The 26,534-nt window shown below is 33.2% G+C and overlaps 1 protein-coding gene across 3 annotated transcripts in view; it reads left to right on the plus strand.

Annotated features, from left to right (window-relative positions):
- The first annotated feature begins 454 nt into the window (after positions 1-454).
- LOC106469300 (phosphorylase b kinase gamma catalytic chain, skeletal muscle/heart isoform-like) overlaps positions 455-26,534 on the plus strand; it is a 64,117-nt gene continuing 38,037 nt past the window's right edge. For 2 of the 3 annotated variants that reach the window (XM_013929787.2, XM_022397779.1), the window contains exons 1-3: positions 455-557; positions 13,945-14,143; positions 24,107-24,279. In XM_013929787.2, coding sequence (XP_013785241.1) covers positions 14,046-14,143; positions 24,107-24,279 — 271 coding nt within the window. In that variant the 5' untranslated portion in view covers positions 455-557; positions 13,945-14,045. Of the gene's footprint in view, positions 558-8,720; positions 9,081-13,944; positions 14,144-24,106; positions 24,280-26,534 lie in introns of all 3 variants that reach the window. The other variant, XM_022397778.1, reaches the window with a different exon arrangement.

Consider the following 26,534-nt stretch of genomic DNA (forward strand, 5'->3'; position numbering starts at 1 on the left):
AAGATACGGGATAGTTCTAGAAACGTGGCGTCACTGTAGTCATGTGATCTCGATGACGCAACAGTATAATAAGATTTCAACCACACTATTTCTGCCATATGGACATTGACCAAAACTCGTAGTCAAATGGTTGTTAGTTGGAAGTTAACCGGTGATGGACTAGCATCTCGTCCAGAAGAATGTGTCACCATTCTCATGCGCTTGATCAACACTGGATTCTATGTGCCATCTCGACATGAAAAGGATTTGACCTTGGATGACCGCCATATCCATTATCACGACGCGTTTCTCCAGGCACGTTAAACAAAGAAGCGGTCGGAAAACTATTCATTTTAGCCATTTGTTATAAGAACAATTGTCATGATGTGAACGCCTTTTCTAAACTGGAATGATTAAAGAATGTAATGTTAAAAATATAATAGGCGTAATATTGATATAATTACTTATATTTCCTTGTTTTAATAACAATTATAGAGGTCGTTCTTCAGATGATTTATACAACAACAAGAAATTCTGTTGAAAGCCTGATGTCGAAGTTGCATGGTATTGTGATGCTGGTACGTTAAATTATTATAATTATGTATTTTCATTCTAATAATATCAGTTGTAATATGTCTAGATTTAGTCGTGCGAGTACACATTAGCTATTGATTTTGTTAAATATTCGGTTATGAACAATTCTGTAGAGTAAATAAATGAATTTACATGTTAGTTGCAACTACTTGAACTAGTAGTAGTACTACTAGTATTAGTAACGCTAACATTAAGTGATTAACAATGAAATGTATTATTAATGTTACTAGTAAGTATTACGCCGTCAACGGTAACTAGGACTACTGTACTAGAACTAGTAATGATTAGTATATTTGTCGCTTAGTAGAATTGGGTGGCTTTAAAAATTAAATTATGGGGCAAATGAATTTCTTTTATCCCACTCATCCAATGAGAGAAATAATTATTGTAATTTATTTTAATACTATTTTAGTCGACATATATTTTATAGGTGTAAATTATTATAAGTAAACTGTATTATAATTATATTTTCGTTTACAGTTTGACTTTGACCGTTTTTTAGTTTTGGAATAACTAATGCTGCTGTGTTAGGACAAATAAACTGCTATTTAGTATTACTATTAATGCTAATTTATAGCAATATTAATACTAATAGGTACTATTATTATAGACTTAAAATAAGACCCAAAACTCGAGCGTTTTCGAATAGTTGACTATTCTTCTTCAGGAGAACAATAAAGAATAGTCAACTATTCAAAAGCGCTTGAGTTTTGGGTCTTATTTTAAGTCTATTACACTTTATATATGATCCTTTGTGCTAAGTCTTTTATCAAAAAGGTACTATTATTATAGTCATGCTATCCTAGCATGAAATGTTTCAATTTCAGTTGGAGTTGACTCCATTTCTCAAATTAATGCTGAAACAAATATAGTTTCTTTATAGTTATACATTCAAGAAAACCTCTAGGTCATCAACAAATGTTATGAAAATCTTTTATATTGAAATTAACTACACATAAATTAACTTCTTGGGGGGAATGTTATAATTAACTGTTAAAATAGTTTGGTTTTGATGTAGTAAGTTTTAAAAAGTTTTGATAAGGTGCCACACAAAAAAATCATATTACTTCTTATTAGTGAGGGTTGGAGAAAAATAGATAATTGGATTGTAGGGTGGCTGGTTGGGTAAAAGCAAAATGTTTTTATTAATAGAATCCAGTCAGTATGGATCCTTGTTACTCATAGAGTACCTAAGGGGTAAATAAATTCTTGGGCTTTTGCACATTTTTATTTATATTAAGAATATTAGTAGGGCATAGGCATATTTCAATTATAATACTTTATATCCTCTCACATAATAGTTTTTCTCATTCAGTGCTGCTCTATGTATGCACAATTTCTGCTCATCACTAACCTTGAAACTCCCATCTACCCTCATGTGTTTCCACTTGATACAGCTGTGCTATAGCATGCAAACAAGCATGTGCCAACCCTCCACCAATAGGAGTGCAACACATCTTCCTGGCACAACTGTCTTCTATACTGTAAAGTCCAATCTTCACTTCTCAATTTGGCATTGTAAAGTGCAGACGTATCTAACTTTTGCTTGCATTTGCTTTGATTTTTTGATTTCATGATTTGATAAACAACTAGCTTTGTTGTTTACACTTTCATTAAATTTTTTAAAGTGAAATTAGGCACTATATGTTGGTATCTCAAGGTTCACTCTTAAGTTTGAATTCTGAAGTTCAAATTATAACAACTACTACTGCTACTGCACCTCAACCTGCAGTTTCTCAGGCTCTGTGGCTTTCTCATATAGTTGGCAACTGTTGAGTTGAGGTGAGCATACCACAAGATTGTACCCTTCTCTTGCAGTTTGTGGCTGCTGTTCAGTTGAGTTCAGGGTTTTTTGGAGTGTGCTCGCTCCCTCGTGTATTCCATGTTGGTGCTGTTGTCTTCCTCGACTTTTCTACTAACTTGGCTCCTCTGTTGTTGGGATGCACCTACCCATGTCTTATTTGCAGGACCTTCATATGGCTCCATTTTTACACCAGTCAGTCTTTGAAGATTTTCCTGACTCATTGGAGTCTAGGGTGGAGGTTTTTGTCAACAGTCCTCCTTTTTCATCTGTGGTCTCTCGTCTTTTGCAACCTTTCCTTTTACCCCATTCCTCTCCTTCTGCCCCTTTGCCAGTTACACTCCATGGGCTCTCTTCAGACACTTTCAGAAGGGTGCTCATGTAGGTAAATTTTTCAACGGTCCCTCCACTAGCCTAGATGCTCCCACCTAGCCTCTGTAGCATGCAAATAAGCATGGGATAACCCTCTACCAATATTTGCTATTTGTTTATATCATGGTTAGTTTATATCTATTTTATATCAAGATAGGAATAGTTTACACAACCATACAATATGTGAAATCCTGAAGCCACTGTCTGGAATTATATTTTCTGAGAACTTGCATTATGTATGACATTGTTTTTGTAAATCAAATTTAAATGTTTTACAGTATGAAATACATAGGAATAAAAAGATATTAGTAGTTTGGAAGACAACATACAGAAAATAGCACCCATGGATCTCGTTCTGACAAATTTTGATTAACATGTGGCTCTTAAAATATTTTGGCATTCCATGTCTCTAATTAAGTTTTAAAAGGTATCTAAGTACTAGAACTGAAATAAATAGAGAATTTTACTATTCAAATATTTGTTACTTGTGTTAAAATAGTATTCAAATATTTGATGATAAAGACAAAAAAATATCATATATCTTTTTGAATGTTTATTGTATCTTATTTACCATTAGTTGAAATTACTCACAATATCTGTAATAAAATTTACAGGCTGTGTACAAGAGAGTGTTCAGAGGTACAGTTTAGGTTTGGCTTCATCATTAAAGTTACCTGCATTCATGATTATATAGATATCACCAAAAAGGATCCCACCATTATGCACTCTATACAATAGATATATATTTAATCACAATTGACCCTAATTTAAGTTGATAATTCTGTTCATTTTTAGCGTTGTTAGAAGTATTTGCCATCAGTCAGCCCCACATTTGTACTTGTGTATATTTAGCATTATTAGTTTATTTATGGGTTTGAGTCACAAAGTTCTAAAATCTATTATTCCTTTCCAGTGTCATGCCTGCATGCAGGCATTGGCAATCATGACTTTCCATTTCTCTGTTGTTCTTCAGCAGTTGTGTGTTGTTATTCATGGTTCCTAACCATTGCGTGAGTCTGTCAAGCATCTTTATTCTTTGTCTTCCCTTTCTTTTTATCTTGCTTGTTGCTACTACGTGCTCCATCTTTTCATTCCTTATCACATCACCTATAAACTCAGCTTGTTTCTTCCTTATTTTCTTGATTATGTTGTATTTGCTTGTACTGTTACTTGATACAACTTGCAAAATTCTTTCTTAAGAACCACATTTCATTTGCTTCAAGTTTTCTCTAAACTTCCCTTTGTTATTGTCCATGTTTTGCATCAATACATAGTATGTACTCAATGTAACATTGTAAGACATTTTCTCTTACTTCTGTTGATATACTAATGTTTGTCAATATAGCTTTCATATTTTGAAAGGCATTCTTAGCAAGTGTTATTTTTCATTTAACCTCGTAATATTTATTACATCACACAAATATAGGATCAGAATTGTTTTACCTACAAAGTTTTTCATCTAATTCCAGTCTCCAAGAATTTGTTATGCTTAACATACTCATACTGAGAGATCACAATGATATCTGGGAGAAAATAATCTGAGTTCAGTAACTGTAGATGGTACTGGATTTGAAATTTTGGTGAAGTGTATGATTAGATTTCTGTGCTGAGGGATTTGAGGAAGACCAGTACGAATGTTGAAACACTACACCCCTCCACTCTAAGCAGATTCAGCTCATAAAAAACTTAAAACTCAGTATAACAGGGATCAAAATATTACATTCCCACATTCATGAGGAATTTAACTTTGCTTGATGAATTTCATCTTTTTAGTTGACTTTCCTGATTGGGAATGCATGGTCCATCTGTATTCCTTTAGTTATGACCAATGAAAGTGAACATATTGCTAGATTAAATGAAGGATAATACTTCATGAGGAAAGGCAACATTAAATGAAGGAAAGTAATCTTCTTGATAGCTTTTCCTGAAGTTAATGAAATTTTATTTCATTATTTCTATCTCTGGTATAAAGATAGATAAGGTAAAATGAAACCTTGGAAAATGATGGATATTTTTGTAGATTTTTAGCCAGTACATACTGTTAGTTCAAATACTGAACTGTAAAACATAAAATCAATTAAAAATGCATTCATACATACATTCCAAACGTCTTGGTGTTTTGAGCTATTCGAATATTAACCCTTTCGAGATGGGTCACAGGTGAAAGACCATGTCATATCATTTGTTGACTTGCATTCAAAATTTTATTGAACTACTATTTCATGAATTTATGTCAGTGAGTTTAGTTTCAGACTGTAGATTATAATTCAAATTTTAGAACTATACATTACTCGATTTGTTAATTTAAAAGTAAATATTAAGAAACACAGATAAACATAAACTTCTGTGTGTCACATGGTATGTTGAATGCAGCACTGGTTCAAATTGGATGTTTTTGAAGTCAAAATACTAAGTCTATAGTTTCATACAAATTAGAAACTCAAATTACAGATATTGACAAGCTAGAATATAAAATAAGAAGATCTTATGTTTTCTATTTGCTAAGATATTGTTCACATAATAAATCAAACACAGTTGCACCCCACCCACCTCTTTCCATTCTTGGAAATGCTTCATTATATACACTTACTTCTGTTTATGACATGAATAACCAATTGGAAACTCAGAATGTCCCCTTAGTGGCTTTCTCAGCCTTTCTAACTATCCTTCCACGTGTTCTTTCTTTTGAACCAAGATTTCAATGAGGTAGGTTGTGTCTTTAGTCTGCTCGAAATTTCATTTTTTTAGACCCAAATTAAGCTTAATTACTAAGATTGATAAATTATAGTAGAATTCTATGGTATTGATGTAGTAATTTATGATTTTTTAGTTATTCAACTGTATGTATAAAACCTACAAAAAATATTTGTTTCATATCCTCCACGTGCAAAATATTTAAAGGCTTATCAACCTACGTCAAACAGCAATGTCAAGTACAAAGGTTGTAACTAGAAGAGATAATTGTTTGCTGTACTTCTTTATTTACTGTTCTATGTTTAGGAACAATAACTTTAAGAACTTATTTCAAAATAGCAATAATCTATATATATACATAATGTATAATAATTGAAATGTGACTGTATTTTAGAAAATACTAGTTGATTAAAACACAGCCAAGACAAGTTACTTTGTACAGACCAAAGGTCACCTTTATGTTATTTGATAGTGCACATGAGCCTCATTGTTGTAACTTCTGTATTGTTAGCCAGGCACGGGTGAAAGGTCAATATAATAGATATATATAAATGTATAATGTTATGAGGTTTAAACTATTTCATCTAAACATTTATGTTTTTGTGTTATAATTTGTGTTAATTCTATAATGAAAGAGGCATAATTTTGTTTATTTCCTAATTTTTTATGGTGGTTGCGAGGTCCGTCAAATCTACCAAACCTGTACAGAGAATAACATACAAAATATAAAGTTTTTTCTTAAGAAATGTTTGATAACTATTCGGACATTATAAAGAAAAAAAGGCATGAAAGAAACATTGCTTTAAAAACATTAAGACTTAATAAAAGAAATTAGATATTTTGCGTATGAAAGCATTGTAATGTTTACTGATAATCTCCCAAATTTTGTTATCATTCGCTTACTAATTTAAAAGTTATAGCATGAAAACTATAACAAATACAAAGATTTAAAACCTAAAAAAAATCCACTTGCTCCTCTTTTCTTTTTTCTTTTCACAGTGAATCCAAAAACAAAGTTTATTGTTCATGTGTGTTAATGTATTATTTTCAGCCACCTGCAGTAGTTTTTCATCCAAGTCTATAGGCATATTACATAACAGTTGTATATATTTTATTTCAGTTTGTGAATGTGGTCAGGAATGCATGTAGTGATTCACTATTGAGGTCTGACTAGTATAAGTCTGCTTTCACAAACTGTTCTGACAGTTCTTTTACATATAAACTGAAATCCAAGATGTCATAATGGAGCCCAACAGGAATTGATGTGTCAAGGTCTTAACTTAGCCAGTAATATTTTCATGATAAGTAGGTCAAGGGAACAGATAGTAACACACATTATAGTTTAAAGTTCTGATTTAGTCTTGGAGTCATACCAGAAAGAATGCCTTGACTACTTTATCCAGAAAGTCCTTATGTGCTGTCAAATGATTTCTAAAAGTACATATATGACATACTTTCATATGTGTGGGATTATTTTTTTCTCAGTAGCATAATTAAGTTTTGTCATGGTATGTACCTTGTTTAGTTTTACTGGTATATAAAGATAATGGGACCATGTTCTTGATGTTACATGAAGTAGAAAATGGTTGAGGTAAAGGATAATTTTTTGTATTATTCTGGTCTTATTTTTTTTTGGTTTATTGGGAAGTAACCTTGTGCTGCAGGTAAATACTTATCTACAACAGCTGCTTAGGAATGGCATTGTTTAATGGGAAATTTTTGATACAGTAGCTAAAATAAGAAATCCTCATTCCAGGAAAACAAATTACCAAAATTAGGTTTCACATCAAACACAAACATGAAAATATTGTTAATTAATCTTTAGGAAAAAAATCAACTATAAATAATTTTCTTTACAAAAAGTGATCCTTTTTTTTATCATGTATTAGTTTTTATTTGAATTTTAAAAAAGTATCATTATCTCATAGCTTTAATTCAATAACTAATATTTTCCCTTATAGTGATTGAATTAATATAAATCTTGTATGTGACAAGTTTTAGGTGATTTACAAACTTATTTCACTTCTTGTTTAACCTGTATTAATTATGGCTTGGTTTTAATTACATATAATCAGGATAATATTTTTTTTTATGGTTAGAGGAATTTTTTTAATATTTGAAATAAAAATATGAGAAAAGGAATTATTCAGTTGAAGTAGGCCTTTCAAAAAAATTTTAAAGACAGGATCTTGGTTACAAAATTCATGTTCTCTTCCTTCTAATTTAACAAACTTTCTTATCATGGTCACATGTTTAAGTGAACTATTTATTTTGAATTTGTCTTTTTCTTTGAAGACTGTTGAATGCTGAAATATTCGGATCTCAATTTTCCTTTATAAAATGTAATGTATATTTGATATACATTTTTGGATTAAATTTATGTTTTGGTGTATATATTATTGACTAGTATTTTCACAGTTGTATCTCATCACCCTGTTAAGGTATTTTATTGCTATAGTTGATCAGAAAGTAAATAATCTTTGTCTGGTAAATAGACTGACAGAGTCTGTATATTTTGAATGAATTTTTTATTTTTTTAATATATGTGTAAAATAAATATTTCCTTTGCTATATCATATCCAGCTTGATAATGCATTTTTAATATGGCTAGTGTATATAACATTTAAAGTTTTTGGATTTGGAGATCAATTGTTTTTAATGTTTAATCTTAAAGGTAGTCTGACAGTGTTTTTTATGTTGGATACACACACTCACTGGATATGTACATGATAGTGTAGAATACCTAGATTTAAAAAATATTGGTAAATCACATTAAAAAGAAATATAAAAACCCTAAAAGGCATATTTTACCCTGTATAATTTTTTATGCATTTTTGAATAAGATTAATTTTTTTGGTAATTTTACAAACTAGTGAGAAGTAATGAAATGACACTTTTTGTAGTGTTGCTGGTTCTGGATATTTTTATGTATTTAGAATAGAACTATTAATTTTCTTGGCCTTGTTTTATTATGTAGGTAATCGATTGATTATATACATGACATAAATGAAAGTAAGAAAGTTTTTTTAATGAAATATCTTTTCATAAAAATGTTTGAGCAATTTCTAATGATGTCAGTATATACTCTCCTAGAGTAAAAGACATTTTATACATTCAGTGCAATTTATTTATGCTTTCTCATTTAATCACATGTACACAATGTTAGTATTAATGTGATGATATCCGATATGTTTATCCATTTGAAAATAAAATTGCTTCAGCTGAAGAAAACACTTTCACATAAACAAGTGTTCAAAGTCTGCTTTTGATATCTCTGTAGTTCCTGATTATCTTGAATATCTTTTGGTGGCAGCTGATGTACTAAAGACACTGACAGTATGAAACTGCTAGAAATGTTGGAAAGTTGCCAAAAAAAAGGCAACTTGTTACTGTGATTGAAAGGAAAACAAAAATGGGAAAGATCTCTATCAGTATAGGTGTTATACTGTTTAACAAAGCACTAGCATGCAAAGAGAAATGGTAAAATTGTGCTTTTGTGATGTACAGGTATAGTGTGAACTTACTGACATTTGTGTGTGTAAAATCAACTAAATTGAGGTCAATGAAGAGAAAATTAGGCCAGATGAAAGAGCTACCAAACCAGAATGTACCTTTCATGACAAAGGCTCAGCTTATATTAGTGGGTTTGTTTGATATTCCAGGAAATCTATATGTAGCCTAGATTATATGCTGTTGTAATGTTACATAAAAAGCTGTTTTTCTTTTGACAATTAGAATGAAGTGTGTTGTATTTGTTTTCAAATTCATATAGAAAAGTTGATGTAGCTTGAGATCTGGTTATTAAAAGAGGTGTAGTAAACCTGAAAAGGCTAGTTAGCAGCATTTTTAAGTACAAAAACTTTGGAATTTTATTGAAATATGTGTACTGTAGAGAAATGTTATAGTATGTTTTTTCTAATATTTAATGATTTTAATCCAAATTAACTATAGTTTACTTATATATGATAACAAGTATACTAAAGTGTTAATTGTGTTTCGTAATTCTAAGGAATTATGATCGAAAATAAAGAATAATGTATAAAATTATGTAAACCACTTTATATTTCCAAATCCACTGCCGAAGAGGCCTTTATCCCATTATCAGGGATCATCAGACAGCCTTAGATGTGACAGACATAGTGGCTGTGAAACTACTTATGTTATAAAATTGTATGAACAACAACTGTTATGGTGTGAACTAGATTAAATTGAAGTGTAACTTTTATCAGTTTTATTTAAAAGTCATTTAAAAATTGAAATTAGGGTTAAGATTATTCTGTAGAAGGTATAGAACAGGAATAGCAATTCTGATACTCACTTTGAATTATGTGTAAAATTAATTTCTCCTAATTTTTATTTGACCTTATCTCTACATTAAAAAAATGTCTAGTTACAAAATTGAAAGTCCAAATAAATAGTAAATACATATCATCATCATCTATCTTGAAGTTAGAACATTAACTTCTAGTAGTGCCTGTGAGAAAAATTTCAGGTACTTTTAGTAGAGATGAACATGTAGAACTACCTACAGTAAGAAATATTTTAAGGATTAAATATCTTTAAGAGATATAAACAGGATACCCATGAAGACTATCATATAGTACTTGACTGATAGGACTAACTTGAAGAATTTTGGAAATCTAGATGTCACTGATTTGTATAAATTAGAAAATTGAATAAGTTATTCAGAAACCTCGATTTTCTTTTAATAAATTATCCTTAACATTTATTCAAATACAGAAGTATTCATGTTTTATATTTTCAGAACTGTAAAGATGTATCTCCAATACAGTGAAATTGCATGTTACATTTTGTTTTGAGTCCTGTGTGTACTACCATGAACTTATGAGTGAAAGTAAAGAATAATATGTTATAATATGTTAACCACATCTGCTATGTCCAGTGCCAACGAGGCCTTTCACCTGATACCATGGCTTATCAAACTGGCTGAGATATGAAAAATACTGCATTGTCCTCCCAGCTTCACTTCTACTCTGGGTGGGGCTGTTCATGAGTCATAGCCTCAGCTTGTGCCTATTCAATATCTTAATACATCTTAGGTGCTACTACTTCCCAGGCTTCTGAGTGACAAAGATTGTAATGGATCATTATCTCATAGATTCAATAGTCTGTAACTTTTTTTCTTTCAAAGTTAATTGTAATTTGTATTTCAGTCAGCTTGTTCTAGGACAGAAGGAAAATGCATAAAAAGTACAAATCTGAAGATAATGGAAAGTTTTAGTTTAAAATTTTTAGGAGTAGATTTAGATATTTTCAAAAGTTAAAGCCTTTCATTAAGTTAAAATATTGGTACAATAATTATTGGCACCTTTCTGTATTTGTAAAAGTCTACATTTGGGTATAACAACTTGCTTTCACTTCTCAGTAAGCTGTTGCATAAAATGCTTTATTCCACTGACTTTTTACTTAAATTTTATCATTAAGTTCTGATCAAAAATAAGCTAACTCTTTGGGTTAGAAATAAAAACAAACTCAAGTTAACAAAATTACTTCTGTATAGCATAAGTACATAATTTCATAAATACACAAGAAAGCTAAAACCCATGATAACTGGAATGCATTGGGCCCTCAACTAGGTATCCTTTCTATTAACAAAACTTTCAGTCATAAATCCAATAATATCTGATTTGGTATGGCCAGCTCAAGAAACTTAGGTTAATCCTAAATCCATACACTTTGCTAAAAATGCAGAATAATATTCGGAAGTATAAAAATTAATAATTTATTTGCAAAATGTTTTGGTGAATAAAAGAATTTCGCAAATAAATAACCTGTTAGTCCACTGAATAATGACAGATAATTGTGGTGGAATGTCAAATGTTATTCAAACATTTATAGTATTTCAGATTATTACTGATGAGTAAAGGAATATACATCAAAACTAAATAAATTGATCATCTTAATATTCGAATCAGGCAGGCTTATTTGTGAAATACTGAGTTTGAACTCATGCTATCAATAAAACAAGTGACACAAAATTTCTGAATGTTTTTTTATTTATTTGCATATCATATATATTTCACTTATCCATAATATTCTACCTTGTGCATGAAGTATTGCTCATGCATCGGTGAATCTTACATAAGTTGTGCTTTCTCACTATAAGTTAAATTTCTTTGTTAAAAGTTGTATTGTGATGACTTTGTCAGTTTGTGTGCCTTCATTGAAAGCCTTACATAATTTGTCTTTAGTGTGCAGGTGGAAATCATTGTATTTTCAGCATTGATAGCTCCATATTTTCCTACCATTGTATAATGATATTACTGATGGGTATAACATTTATGTGGACACTAATTTTGCATACCAGTGAAGGTTATTTTAAACTTAGCCATCATCACCTTCACAGCTTCAATGTCTCCATAGTTGGTTTTTGCCTGCTGTAGTGCTGGCCCCAATCCTGACAACATTTCTTCTTTTCTCATATACATTCTATCTTTTCAGTTGTACCTGAGGGTACTTATTATTGTGTGAGATGATTTTTGTGCTTGAATTTATTTTCCCTATCTTCTCATGATTGAGTTTAGGGATAACTTTGAAAACTAGGTTTGTATTCATAAACTTTATATTCTATTTTCTGGACCTTTCACTTTGTTTGCCTTGGGTTTCTGATTCTTCACTTTGATTTTTTATTACCTCTTCCAGTTTCTGTTTGATTTTGGATCTTTATGTTTCAGACCTGTTCCACTCCAAGGTGATATTGAGGTTGAGTTTTGTGATACCTCAGAGAGATCAATGACTGTTCATAGATCTTTCCAGTCTCATTTGTTACCTAGATATTCCTGGTTCCTAATTGTAATCTTTGGATATCTCATGACAGTTCCTTTATCAAGGTTTTTTGGTTGCCAAATAGTTTCAATCGATTGTTACATTGCATATACTGATTCACCCATCTTCATTTTTCCCATGATCGAATGATTTGTCCATTATGTATAACTCTCTTTTCAGTATCAGTTGTCATTCTTACATGGATAATTGGAGATTTCTTGCTCAGTGGTTTCCTCACACTGCATTGTCCTCCTAGCCTCACTTCTACTCTGGATGGGGCTGTTCATGAGTCATAGCCTCAATATGGGCGTACTCAATATTCCACTAGTTTTGGCCATGCAAACTTCTCCATCTGCTAAACACATCTTCTTTGATTTGGGAATGACAGTTTCCCTTTCACTGGCATTTCTTACAGGTTGGATAAATGTTTAAGGTCAACAGTCTTCAGTCTTCTCAGTGAACTGCGTGATTAAATCGATTAAATAATCTATTACATGTGAGCATTGATTTGTGTCCTGTATAATAATAGATTAATATCACAAAAATAATCAACTAGTATTTCCAATTGTTACTATTATTCCAACTATCCAGTAATAGAAAATAATGGTTGAAATTATTACCATTTTTGATTATTTCATCTATCCAGCAGTCAAAATCATGCTCATTAAACATACCTCTGTGTCACTATCAACAAGGGGATCATGGATGGAGAGGTACACTGCCGAGAAAAATACTTTCTTTCTGAATGTCCTTTATGTCCAGTCTTACTTCTTGTAGGGCTAGTCTACTCTACTCATTCTTCCTGAATTCCAGTTTTAAGAATTTGTTTCTTGTTATGGATTCTACTGTGACTCTTCTTGGCTAGTTTTTTTTTTAAAGCCTAGATAACTTATCTTCCTGCCTTATAGTTGTGGTTCATCAGTTCACACCTCCTTTATAATGTTGGTATTCTGGCTTTCAGTATTTCCGAGGTAAACCTGCTTTATTTATATTTTACATTTTAAGATTTAAAATGAATTTAAAACAAATACCTGTGAAATACCTTCCCTCCCACAATCAAATTTTCATCATGACTGCAACTTTCAAACAAATCTAACTTATGGTGGGATAGCAGAACTTGTATAAGATCCATCGACACATGCAGAGTAAGTCACGTGGAAAGTGGGAGAGTGAAGTATTATGGGTAAGTGATGTATATGGTATGCAAATGTGTAAAGGATGTTTCAAAAATCGTGACTCTTGTGTTTTGTTGACAGCATGAATTCAAACTTAACAAGGAAAATCTTCTAGTATTTCAGAGCTAAGTACATGTTTGAAATTCATTTTACACTATATAGTATTACTGAAACCATTATTATATCATTACTTATAAAACTCAGTTATTGGCTCCTGTATTATGTCACTGATTCATTAGAAAAATGAGGCAACAGTAAATGCAATTATTTATAAAATTATCCTGAACATTTTTAATTTTCTGATGAAAGATCATGTGACACAGTCAGTATCTGTAGTAGTTTTCATTTCTGTGTGATTTATGTGGTTGATTACCTGGATGTACTTTCCATTATAAAATATTTAGTTTTCCCATTAAGTAGTTTGTTCACTGCATATTTTGATAGTTTCATATTTATTTGCCAATAAGTATTTTTGAATGAAGTTATATTTTCATCTTCTTAAATAAAAAGAATCATGGATTTTTTGTAACTAAAAATATCAAGCTATAGGTAGTGGAAGAAGTTTATCACCAATTCTAAACGTTGGAATGACTGTTTGGACCAACTGAAGAAATTGCTGGTGGTGTGGTGGTAGTCATTTCAAAATGGTTTCTCCTTCTAGAGAAGAGACAGATGATCTTCCAGACAAGGATGTGGCCAAAGATTTCTATGCCAAATATGAACCCAAAGAACTTTTGGGCAGGTAATATAAATAATATGCATAAGCAATTATGAAGTGGTAAAATCTGACAGCAAGAATATGGTTAAAATTAGCTATAAGAAAAATAGCACTGTTATAGCAGTGATCTTTTTTTCTTTTTTTAACTTTTCCTTATTAGATAAATTGAGATTGGGGAAATTATACATTATATGTTATTGATATTTATCATTAATTTCAAGCTTATATAATAAAAAAAAGTCCAAATACACTGTGTTCTAAATTACATTTTGAAGGCTTTAATAAAACCATTCAAAGCAGTTTGCAATTTGAATAAGGTTAGTAAACCTAGATGCAGAAGAGGGGAGCAAGCAAGGGACTGCCCCCCATCCAATAAAATAACTATGCTTACAAACATGCTTGACTATTTTGGTGAGAGCGATGTTGTTCATATCTAAGCAGATGATATATGTGCATGTATTATGGTTTATATAAATATTTATACCATCAAATTTAAATTCCTTCACCCAGATGTGGGGGTTTCTTTAAAACTTATCCATATGTTGGTACTGATTGGTCAGAAAAGGAGAAGGTTCCTATACTAACAACTAACAATAAAAGCATGAATCAACGGAATGTTTTGATTACAATGTTTAGAAACTTGAGTCTTTCAGAGAAAAGTGAGTAAACTTTTCATCTACGGTTGTAAAGTCCATCCAGTGTAATGTGGTTGGGATGTAATATAGCTCTCTGTGTAGTTTCTTATGTGTGATTTCTTTAAACTTTATCTCCTTTATTCCCAAAAGATGATACGGTCATCTGGTGTGATACTTGTGTGCAACACCATGTAGAAAAATTGACTCGTATTTTGTAAGTCAAGAAATGCTATAAGATATTAAAGTCATATGTCTAAAATCAGAAATAGTTTTTTCATCTCATGTTGACATTCGTATTATTGCAGTGACTGAGATGTTCTCACAGTATTGTCTAAAAGACATCATTTAGTAAAGATTGCTTCAAAAAACCAATTTGTCATGCAAAAGCAATGTGTTGTACATGATACACAGAAATAGGTTGTATATTCATTCTGGCAGCAGTGGTGTTTCCTTAACAGTGGGTCACTGTTAAGGAAACACCACTGAAATACTATCACTGTTAAGGAAACACCACTGAAATACTAGGGCCCAGTGAAACAATGTTGTGTACCAGTTCTGATTTAATAATCACAGCAGCTTTGTTCTCCGTAACACTCAGGTGGTAGAGTGGACTCTGTGCACTTTACCTCCTAGGGCCCAGTGAAACAATGTTGTGTAATTTTAAAGAAGATGAGTAAGAAACATCGTACATTTCTATTATAATAACATTGAGCAAAATTTAGAATTCCAGAAAAACCCAGGAAGTTTTGAATTTTCGTTTTCAAAGTGATTTACCAAATAATTGAATCATAACACTTGTGTGTAAATTTGTTTTACTGTGTTAAAAAAGTCATTCTTACAATTATAATATTAACAGTTTAAAACAACAATACAGATTTTCAGAAGAGATAAAAACCATGCAGATACACATATAAATCAGAATCCTTTTCGTAATGTAACAGATTCTGCTAGTAAGTGTATGGGAAGTACTGACGTCTTTCTTACAATTTAAAGCAAAACACACACATTTAGTGTACTTTCTATTGATGTGCATAACCATAAATTGGGTAGGAAAAACTGTCAAGTCATATGGTAACTTCAGGAACTTGATTGCCTAAAGTTACCAGGACAAGACGAAATAAAACTGCTTTACACATTCTCTAGTTTATGTCACTAAAAATATTATATTATTACTTGTGAGCATATGGCCAAGTTAGTGGATGTTAATGACAAAGACAACTCAGTGTCTGATTTACATTCTGGCACTACAAATATCTCATGTGATTGTTTGATTTGGATATGTGAATTTAAATTCAACCAATCAGGTGACACCATGTACCAGAGAACAAAAATGGTAATTGGTTAGTTATGATTTGTTATGCAAGTTTTGAGCTGCAAACTCTTGAACTGTGTTTTAAAAACTGTCATGTTATGCATACAGCCATTCTGTTAGATATTTGCACTTGTATTCCCGACATACCCATATAAGAATACACTGATAGCTTTGACCCTATTGACAGGAATGGTATATAAATTTACATGTATTACACTTTAGTGTAAAATACCAAAATATTTATGAAAATAAACCTGGTTACTCAAAGGAAGCTATAAGCAGTAAGAAGAAAGTTAAATCTACTACCACTAGTATCCATGCCAACTGAAATATTATCCCTGCTATGGAAACACCACTAAAATACTATCACTGTTAAGGAAACACCACTGAAATACTATAGGAGGTAAAGTGCACAGAGTCCACTCTACCACCTGAGTGTCATGGAGAACAAAGCTGCTGTGATTATTAAATCAGAACTGGTACACAACATTGTTTCACTGGGTCCTAGAAGGTAAAGTGCACAGAGTCCACTCTACCACCTGAGTGTCACAGAGAATGAAGCTTCTGTGATTATCAAATCAGAACTTGTAAAGAACGTTTTTTTCTGTGTCCGAGGAGGTGGAGAGTGTGCAGAATCCACTCAACCCTCTGAGTGTCACTGAGAATGAAGTTGATTATCTGTGATTATCAACTCAAAACCGGTAATGTTTTGTCCAGTTTGAACTCATATAAGTTCATTGCACAAACCATGTTGAATGAAAGACAGCATGAAAGTGTGTAGCTGGCATGATTTTTAAACATTGCAGAGACAAGCTATAAGTGTACACAGAAAAGTTATCTTGCCAAAGATGTTATTGCTTCATAACATGTCGCCACGCTTGTCTATATGCATTATATATATATATATATATATATATATACTGCTGAAGGAAAGTGTAACTGCTGAATTGCTGTTGTTCCAAACTTCATATTGCTAAAGATAAATACAACTAGTTATCCCTGATTGTGCCAATTTGATAGGCACATAAGTAACAGTTATTGAGATTTGTTGTATTTAATGTTTATAGAATGAAATAAAAATATTTCTAAACTTTTGAATCCAGACACTTCACACATTTTGTTCATATTGAAGTTGATAAATCAAAATACATAAAAGTACTAATATGTTAGAGTAGGCAATTTGTTATGTGTTGGATGTACATTTAGCTATGAATGCATCACCGTTAAACACATACATCTGTACTGATCATACGTGAGAGAAGTGGTTGATGTATCAAAATGCATCCTTTTTGTATACTACTTTTATAGAGGAGTAGATATGAGTAGTGGCTGTTAAAGTGACTTAGTTTAATACACTAATGAACACCAGTGGTTCAGTGGCAAACTTGAGGACTTACAACACTAAAATGTGGGTTTGGTCTGTACAGTGGGTACAGCACTGACAATCCACTGTGCACCTTTTTGCTTAACAACAAACTAACACTAATACGCTATACTTAAATTTACATTTTTTAGTATTGTAAATGATTTCTTTTGAGCAGAAATCCTCTTTTTTTTTTTAGATATCATGGAAAAATTTGCCAAAGTGAATATGCCTTTCCACTTTGTAAATATCTTTAAGGTACACATGCAGACAGTAAGACATTTAATCAATAAGATATTGCATTTATCTTTTAGTTTGTATTATGATTCAATATTTATATTATTCTAGCAATAAAACACACTTGCTTTTAAACAAAAAATTGTGTAGAAATTGTGGCTTTGTGATCTGTAATATGATAATGTTTGTTATTAAATAGTTAATTGGATTTGAAGGAGCATTTTAGTATTCTCTTGTCCATTCAATACTTAAGAATACTGAAACTTTACAATTAAGTCTTGAACTACCATTAGGTTCATATGAACCTCACTGTTTTTTTTATATATATTTTTGTAACCTATTTATCCACCAAATTTCTGTGGACCCATGACTTTGTTGGCTATAGAGTTCCTAATAACATATGAGTCACATAAAAAAAGGAAACAAAAATACCATCAGTAGTGTAATTAACCTTACCAATTACTGCTGGGATGCATATGTACTTTACCTAGAAAGTGAGAGATTTCATCTAAATTTTTATTCAGTTCTTTATACTGAGTGCTGTAACAGATAAAATCATAAGATTACTTAATATAATACACCAGTAAACACTATAAAAACAAGTCATTAATCTGGGCATTAATGTATTTCTTAATGTTAAAAATGTAAAGTCCCATAAAATATTCATAAAGTGATGTCAAGAAAACTTGTTTGTTTAAACCACAAAACTTTTTTTTTTCTGAAACACACCTCCTTTCACATTTTAGCTTTATCCTGACAAAAGTTTCTCTTCTCTGCCATCTGTACATTGGTATGAATGTACCTCACTTGCTCAAGCCCTTATAACCCACTGTATTGCCTCTAGTGATTTAAATCTTATGATTCTCTCCACCGATGTCAATGCACCCCCTATACCAGATCTGTATATAAACTACACATTATTACTTCCTATTCACTTTTCTTGATGGCAGAACATTATGATGGTTTCACATGATTGCTGCGGGTTTCTCTTACATGTTGTATAACTTTAGTTATACCTATAATTTGGACAATTTTTTTATTGGGTTTTGAGTTTGTTGTTGTTGTTTTTTTAAATTAAAAAAAAAATATATATATATCCCAAGATGTTTCGGATGTAAATTCTCACATTCATGTCTCTGATACAGGGTCTTCTAGTGCTCCTATTCTGCCATTTCTGGAGTCTAACATTACCCAGGTGTCAGGGGAATGCCCCCTTTCTGCATAGGACATCCAATTCCTCATATACAGAGAGGTGGCGTCTTACATGAAATCTGATGATTCTTCTCGTTGGCTCAGAGGCTGAGCTTGCAGGGATCAGGAGCACACTGGTGAGAACTTGGACTCTTTTTTCCAGCTCCTTCCTTTACTCAGACAACTAATTATGAACTTTGGATGCACCGTTTTTGCAAATAGTACATCAAGCTTGTAATGTCTTGAGCATTTCTCCTGTGGATTACGACTCTTCTACTTTTTGTTAGTGGAAAGTCATTCAGCTCATTATGTAGTCTTTCCACCTTTGCCAGACATTGCTGTACTTGCTCAGAGATTTGCAGATCAAATGAGAGAGGGTGCTGCTATGCCTTGTTCTCTCTATTTATTGGATCAGAATGCCTTAGCTTTACATCAGTTGGAGGACCTATATTTAGATTCTCAGAGGTTAGATCCGCTTCTTCCTATTTGGGGTTCTAGGCTTGATGTTCCTATTCATCTTAACCTAATTCCGTTTTCCAAATCTGACTGCCCCTTACAACAGTTTTGCATTTTTTTAGTTCTTTCCAACTGTTGTCTGAGGCCTTTCACAGATCTCCTGTTCAATTTTCAAAGGATTATAGTCACTTATCGACTTCTACTTTGGTTAGGTTATCAGCTTCTGCTCTCTTTTTGATCTTTTTGTTGGTTTGTTGCATAGATTTTTTGGAGAGAGATGCCTTGCTCGAGGGTGTTTGACTTTCTTCTTCAGCCCTTAGAGATCTCAGAAAAGCTCCTTTTCTCTGATAGTCGATTTTTGCAGGTATTCCAGATTCCATGGAATCTTGGTGAATGTGGCCTGTCTCCACTATTCTCATTTGACACTGGCCTCTCGCAACCTGTCATTAACCTTTCTCATCTCAATCGTTTCCTCCTGCCCCCTCGGTATACCATGGAGTCGTTTCTTTCCCTTCGATGACACTTTGCACCCAGTTTATGGATGACAAAGTTCAATGTTGCAGATGCCTTCCTTCATATTCTTATCATGGAATCTTCACATCAGTATCTCCATTTCATGCAAAAGAGATAGGTTTTTCCACTTTCATGCTCTACCATTTAGTCTCACATCTACCCCATACTTTTTTTGCCAGACAGTCCAATCTTTTTCATGTCATCTTCAATCAATGGCCATTCACACTCACCATTATATGGATGACTGGCTTCTTCTTGCCCCTTCCTGCCACTTGGCAGAGCTTCACACTCAAGCTCTTTGATCCAAAGCTAGGAGGGCTGGATTTCTCATCAAAAAAAGAGATGTCTATTCTTACTCCTACACAGTACCTCATCCATTTCAATTCACGTTTACCTACAGGCCATGAAATGGGCCATTCTTCTAATACAGTCATCATCTTCTCCACCAATGCAGGCAGTTCCATCTCATTTGGGGATGTGGGCATCCTTGGAATCACTCATGACTTTGGGTTAGCCCACATGTGTTCCCATTCGATGGTTGTTATTGGAAAAATGGAATATTTGCACAGATGCATTGGATTGTCCGGTGACCCTATTGTCTTCCAGCCCACTTGATCTTGGCTGGTTTTTGAACAGGGACCACATGACAGTACATCTTTTCATGGATGCTTCTCTCCAGGAATGGGGAGCTTATGTAGGGGATACAGAATTCCAGGGCTTCTGGATAGAAAAGAAATTTTCTCTCCATATCAGTCTTTTAGAGCTTCTAGCAGTTCAACAAACTATGTCTCTGGCTCTTGACTTTTAGCGAGGAAAGGTGGTAGTTCTTCACTTGGACAATTCCATGGTGGTCTCCTACACTTCCAAGCAAGGAGCACTCATTTCAGGTCTCATTTCTTTTCAGACAGTGGATCTTCTCATTTTTGGCCCACAATCATAAGATTGTTCTCCTTGCATGTCATGTTCCAGGTGTTATGAACTTAGTGGCTGATCAGTTATATTGTCCAAACAAAGTTCTTCCCACAGAATAGATGTTTCATCCACAAGTTTTTTGTTGGATCTGCTCTTGTCTCAGGATGCCTCAGATCAATGCTTTCACCACTCATTGGAATGCCCATCCTTCTGTTGTATCCCAGTTGGTCTATTCTTCCCAAAACTTCAGTGACTAGAGAAGGAGATAAGGCTTTCCTTTTCATCTTCCCACCATTTCCCATGTTTATGAATGCTTGGGTCTGGATCATCTTTTATGACCAGTTTAGGTCTCTTCGGTGTTATGTTGTATGCACTGAAGGATTTCAGGGTTCATGTCACTATTTGTTAATCCACATGACTTATCCCCTGTCATATTGACAGGCTGGATTCATCAATTGGTGTGTATTACTTACTCTAGGCTTTCCTTGGAGGAAAAGTCTTATCTCATCAAGTTCACCATATCTTGATGTCCCTGGCAGCTTGGTTGTATTGCCCATTGTAGGAGATTGAACAGGCTGGTATTTGGACCATGCCTAATACAGCTCTTTCTCATTATTTACATGATCTGGCAATTGCTTCCTTGGAAGGTTTTTGGCTACCACCATTACTATTATCCACACCCTGGCTCATTTGTAAAAGAGGTGAGTGACTTCATTTCTTTTATGTTTATTTCTATTATTTTTCAGGGACCCATCAGTCATTTTCATTGGGATCCCACTCTGTTGCCTGGTCACACATGCTATTTTCCAAATCTGCACTAGCTGCAGTTGACCAGTCAATAATTTTCATGGTAGTGATGAGCTTTGTTGAGATGGAGTGTTCCATAAGACAACCTTGTCACTCTCCAGGTGGTACACAATTATAACCACTTATGGGCTATCATAAATAAAGCTTCAGAGGATTTTTTCCATTTCTGCTGACCCCTAGATTGAATAAATAGGGGTCTGTTTGCTTTTCAAAATAGAGAATGTGGTTCCCCTATTGCACTCTTTCCAGAGCATTGTTCCTTGGGACTCCTCAACATGAGTACCCCTCCCCATTTTTCTTAGTGTAGCATAGGAGTCCTTACCACTCCCACTTTCCAGTTGTTGGAATGGAGGACAGAGGTTTATTTCTCCTGAGTGGTGCTTATATTCATTATTCCACTCAAGGAGAAGAGGGCAAAGCTGGGTGCCCTCCTACCAATAACTCTGAATGGTATTCCCAGATGTATGATAGGGGCAGGACCAACCTATGCAGGAGTCTCCTTGTCCTTCCAGTTCAGAGATGACTTTTCACTGTCCAGTTGGGATGTGTGTGGCCCCTCTTTTTGGTCATTCTCTTTATTTCGATGACCATGGAAGAGGGTCCTTGACTCCTCATAATTCTGCATGTGTAACGTCACTTCCTGTGCCATTGGTTGAACTATGTTCGTTTCACATCCTCCTTGTACTTCCAAGGGCAGGAGGTGTTTCCTTGCCTCTCAGATTGAGAAGTTAGGATTTATGTTCATAATCCCAGACTGGGTAATCTCTGTTTCTTCAGGTTAGTGAGGAGAGACAGGTCCCATAATTTCGAGTTTGGATTTTTTGCATTTTGTGCATCTTGAGATTTGGGTGAGGGTTCATTCACTTTGATGTTGCTTACCTTCTCTTTGTAATTCTGGTGGCTCAACATGCAACTTTTTGTAACTTTCAGTTTGGGTTCCAACAATACCACATTACTAAATAAGATCAAAAGTAATGTGGTCCTCATATTGTGGCCACAGCTCCATGAATCTCAATTTGGGTCCACAGCCCTATAATTCCATTGATGAGACATGGGACCTGGAAGAATTCATGTTTTTCTAAAGATGTAGGGATTTTGCATCTGTGGCTGGTTGGCCTTTACCGCTCAAGACTTAGTTTAATGTGGTCCGGGCAAAGAGCATACCTGTTCCAGAAAGAGCGCAGAAGCTGCTGGTGTACTATTGATATATCTCATTTTTTGCACATCTCTTTTTTTTACACAGTTGCTTTCAGTGTGGATCTTGCCCTCACTGGTCCCTCCACCTTGTCAATGTGGGGTTCTCGCTAAAGTGTGAGAGGAGGTAAGTGTATTTCGGAAATTATCATTTTCCTATACAGAAAAAGTATTTTTGATAATACTTACCTCACTTCACACTCTCCAGCCCTTCCTCCCAATGAAATGGCTGATTTCAGGTTGTTAATTTGGACCATCTTGAAAAGTGAATAGGAAGTAATAATGGGGAGCTTATGTACAGATCTGGGATAGGGAGTGCATTGACATAGGTGGAGAGAATCACAAGATTTAAATTGCTATGGGCAATATAGTGGGGTATAAAGGCTGGAGCAAGCAAGATAAGATTCATACCAATGTTTAGATGGGTAGAGAAGAGAAATTTTTGTTGGGATAAAGCTAAAGTGTGAGAGGAGATAAGTATTATTGGAAATACATTTTGATATAGATAAATGTTAACTTTCTTGTTGATATTGTGCTGAGATGTCCCCTTGTGGCTTAGTGGTAAGTCTGAGGACTTACAACACTTAAAAAAAATTGGCTTTTGATATTTGTGGTGGACAGAGCACATGGAGTCCATTGTGTAGCTTTGCAATTAATAACAAACAATTTGAGGTATATGATCAAAAATAGGATCAAAACTTGTATCAAGAGAGAAAATAATAAACATATTTGTATAAATTTCTTACTGTTCAGTCTCCATCCCAAAAATTACAGCATATGCTGGTTCTTTCTAATATACCCAGATGTATATGTATTGCATCTTGTGTATTCATTATTTAGAGGTAAACATAACCCCCTTCAATGAGGCAGTAATTAGTGTCACTGTGATTAACTAACACATCACACTCCTGATGCAGTAAAGACATGCATTAGAAGTGTTTGAAGGTGTGTCATATAAAATCTGCCATATGCATGGTGTGAGTAACAAATCATTGGTCCAACACATCTTTATACAACAATTTCCAAATTCTGTTAACCCCTCCTGCCCCCCAGTGCCTCAGCAGTATGTTTGCAGACATATATGCTAAAAAGCACTTTTTTGTTTAACAACAAGACAAACTAACCCCTCTATTTGACACATTTAAAATGAACTGATTAGTCATCCATATATATATATATATATATATATATAATTGGACATGTGAGTAATCACATTTAAAACCAGTTATGACTGGGAGCAAACTGATTTTAAAGCATAGGGAAGTACTGTCAGATAGCTCATATAGTATTATCTGTCTGTCCATTTGCTTCTTCATCTGATTATGCATGTGTTTGCAGGAATCATGTATGTTTTAATCTTCCTATAGGGGAGTTAGCAGTACAGTACGTCGATGTGTGGAAAAAGAAACTGGAAAAGATTTTGCTGCCAAGATTATTGATATAAGTGGTGATATAGATGATTCTCAGGGTCTATCATTAAGAGAAACAACCTTGCGAGAGATTCAAATTCTGAAATTAGTTGCAGGACATCCATATATCAGTAGGTGTCATTATTATGAGTTCATTTTATAAATGCTTGTGAATGAATTTGTTTAAGAATTAGGAATTATTAGTGAGAACTTCTGAGGGAAAGTAAAGTATTTATGTCAATCACACTATATCTATTATATACAGTGATGAGGCCTTCCACCCAATACCAGGACTGTTTAGGCCAGCTGTGATATGACAGACACAGTAGTAGTTGAGACTTTGTTTTTTCCAAATGTCAAGTTTATAACACACAAATTACATATTTATTTTTTTTTTGGATATCCCAAAAACCCACTTTTACAGGATATCATACTAACATGATAATATGTTTGTATTAGTATTGTCATTTTTTACTTCATTAAGATAAACCAATTGTGAAAATATACCTATGTCCTTTTTCACTTACATTAACCTGATGACCACTAGCTACTAACTTTCTGAGTAGCCAACTAATGTCTTGCTATATTTCATTCCAACAATAAAACTAGTGGATGAAACTGTTTGAAACTTCATTAGAACTTTCATAAATGCATGTAGTTTAAGAAACATAAAGCTTGTTACTTTTGATAGATTTAGTTATTTTGCATTATGATCTTTAATATCTTGGAAAATTACATTAGGAAATGGTATTTATAAGAAATGATTACAATATTTATATTTGTTCCAGATTTGAACTGATTACTTTTTATGTTTCAGTATATTATTTTGAAATCCCCAAAAAATTATATCGTCCATAAAATGCAAATTTTATGTATTTTTAATAATCACGTACTCTCCTTATAGTTTCAAGTAATATACAAGACCGAAAATAATATTTGTAAATAAACGTAAACAATAAATGTGTATTTTTATTTTTAACTAGGATTTCAAGTTTATGTTTATGTATGGCAGCCATACTTTTGTTTACTGTGCTGAATAAATCGTGAGGTTAGCAGCGTGGACTTTGTACATTTGCCGTAACTATCATGCCTGTTGGTGGTCACTCTCGTTAAGTCCAGCGCAGGCCCTTTCAACATTACTGTAGATATCATAGTAAGAAAGCTTTTCGGTACTTGAATATCATTTCTTTGAACATTCAAACAAGTTTATTTCAACATATGTCCGTGTATGTTGTTTCACTATACAGACAAAACTAATTGCCACTACTAGGAAATGTATGTAACAGTTTACAGTACAGGTGGTTTGAATAACACCGCCTGACCCTAGTTACTTGATACATCCTGTTACAAGAGATTACCAAAGGATACACACACCATAAATTACAAAGAAAACTACTTTACAGCACATAAAAGATTAGTCCTGGTCACATTCCTCTCATTATAGGCAAGATTTACGTTGGAATTCGAAACTTAAGCTCTACAGTGTATTGAGACCCCAACTGTGAGAATGTCATAGCTTCCCTGTATTATTGAGATGAACGTATTAAGCCTGTTTCACAACAAACATATGGGTTTTATTGTTGTAACTTGTACACTGAGTTTGGAACCATTTGCAAAATATCAGAATAAACTATATATATCAGTTAGACTGTTTTAAATCTAACGCAATAACAACAGAAGTGCGGGTCTCACTACAAAGCAAAGATTGTAAGAAGGGAAAATATAAAATTCTTATGTGATACTGGTACTAATAGTATTACGTACAAATCACACAAGTTTATCATTCTACATACTGAATCATATTATTATTATTATTATTATGAACTAAATATAAAATTATGCTAAATTATTGAACTTAAAACTACAAATTTAAATTCAAAAGAATATAAAAAATCACAAACTCTTTCAGTTCAAAGCCCTAAGTCTAATTCATGTAAAGACTTTGCCTCTCAATAGCTCTTAACCTTAACAATCGTGGATCAACTTCTATATATCTATTTTGAGTTAATTTTTCAATATAATGATTAATATAAACAGATATACGATGCAGCATGACTTAAGGTACTATATTAAAATAATAAAAGTCACGTACATCCCATGCAGTTTTTTCCAGAAGCAACTTTTCTAATGCTTATAGAAAAGCACTATTGGCAATACTAAATACAACCTCTACATAAAATGGCAGTTATTATAATAAGCCCCACCCACATTCATATTGTAAAATCCGGAAAACAACGTTTCGTCACATGCTTTCCTTATCATCTTATGATTTGTCAAATGTGAGATACAGCGATTGGAATAACCTGGTACTGAAATTGACACCTTCGACTAGGATTGGCTAAAAGTTTTACAACTGAGGTTTAACATGCCCAGACACTGTTTTATA

The sequence above is a fragment of the Limulus polyphemus genome, unplaced genomic scaffold (genome assembly GCF_000517525.1).
Source record: "Limulus polyphemus unplaced genomic scaffold, Limulus_polyphemus-2.1.2 Scaffold3407, whole genome shotgun sequence".
NCBI lineage: Eukaryota > Metazoa > Arthropoda > Merostomata > Xiphosura > Limulidae > Limulus > Limulus polyphemus.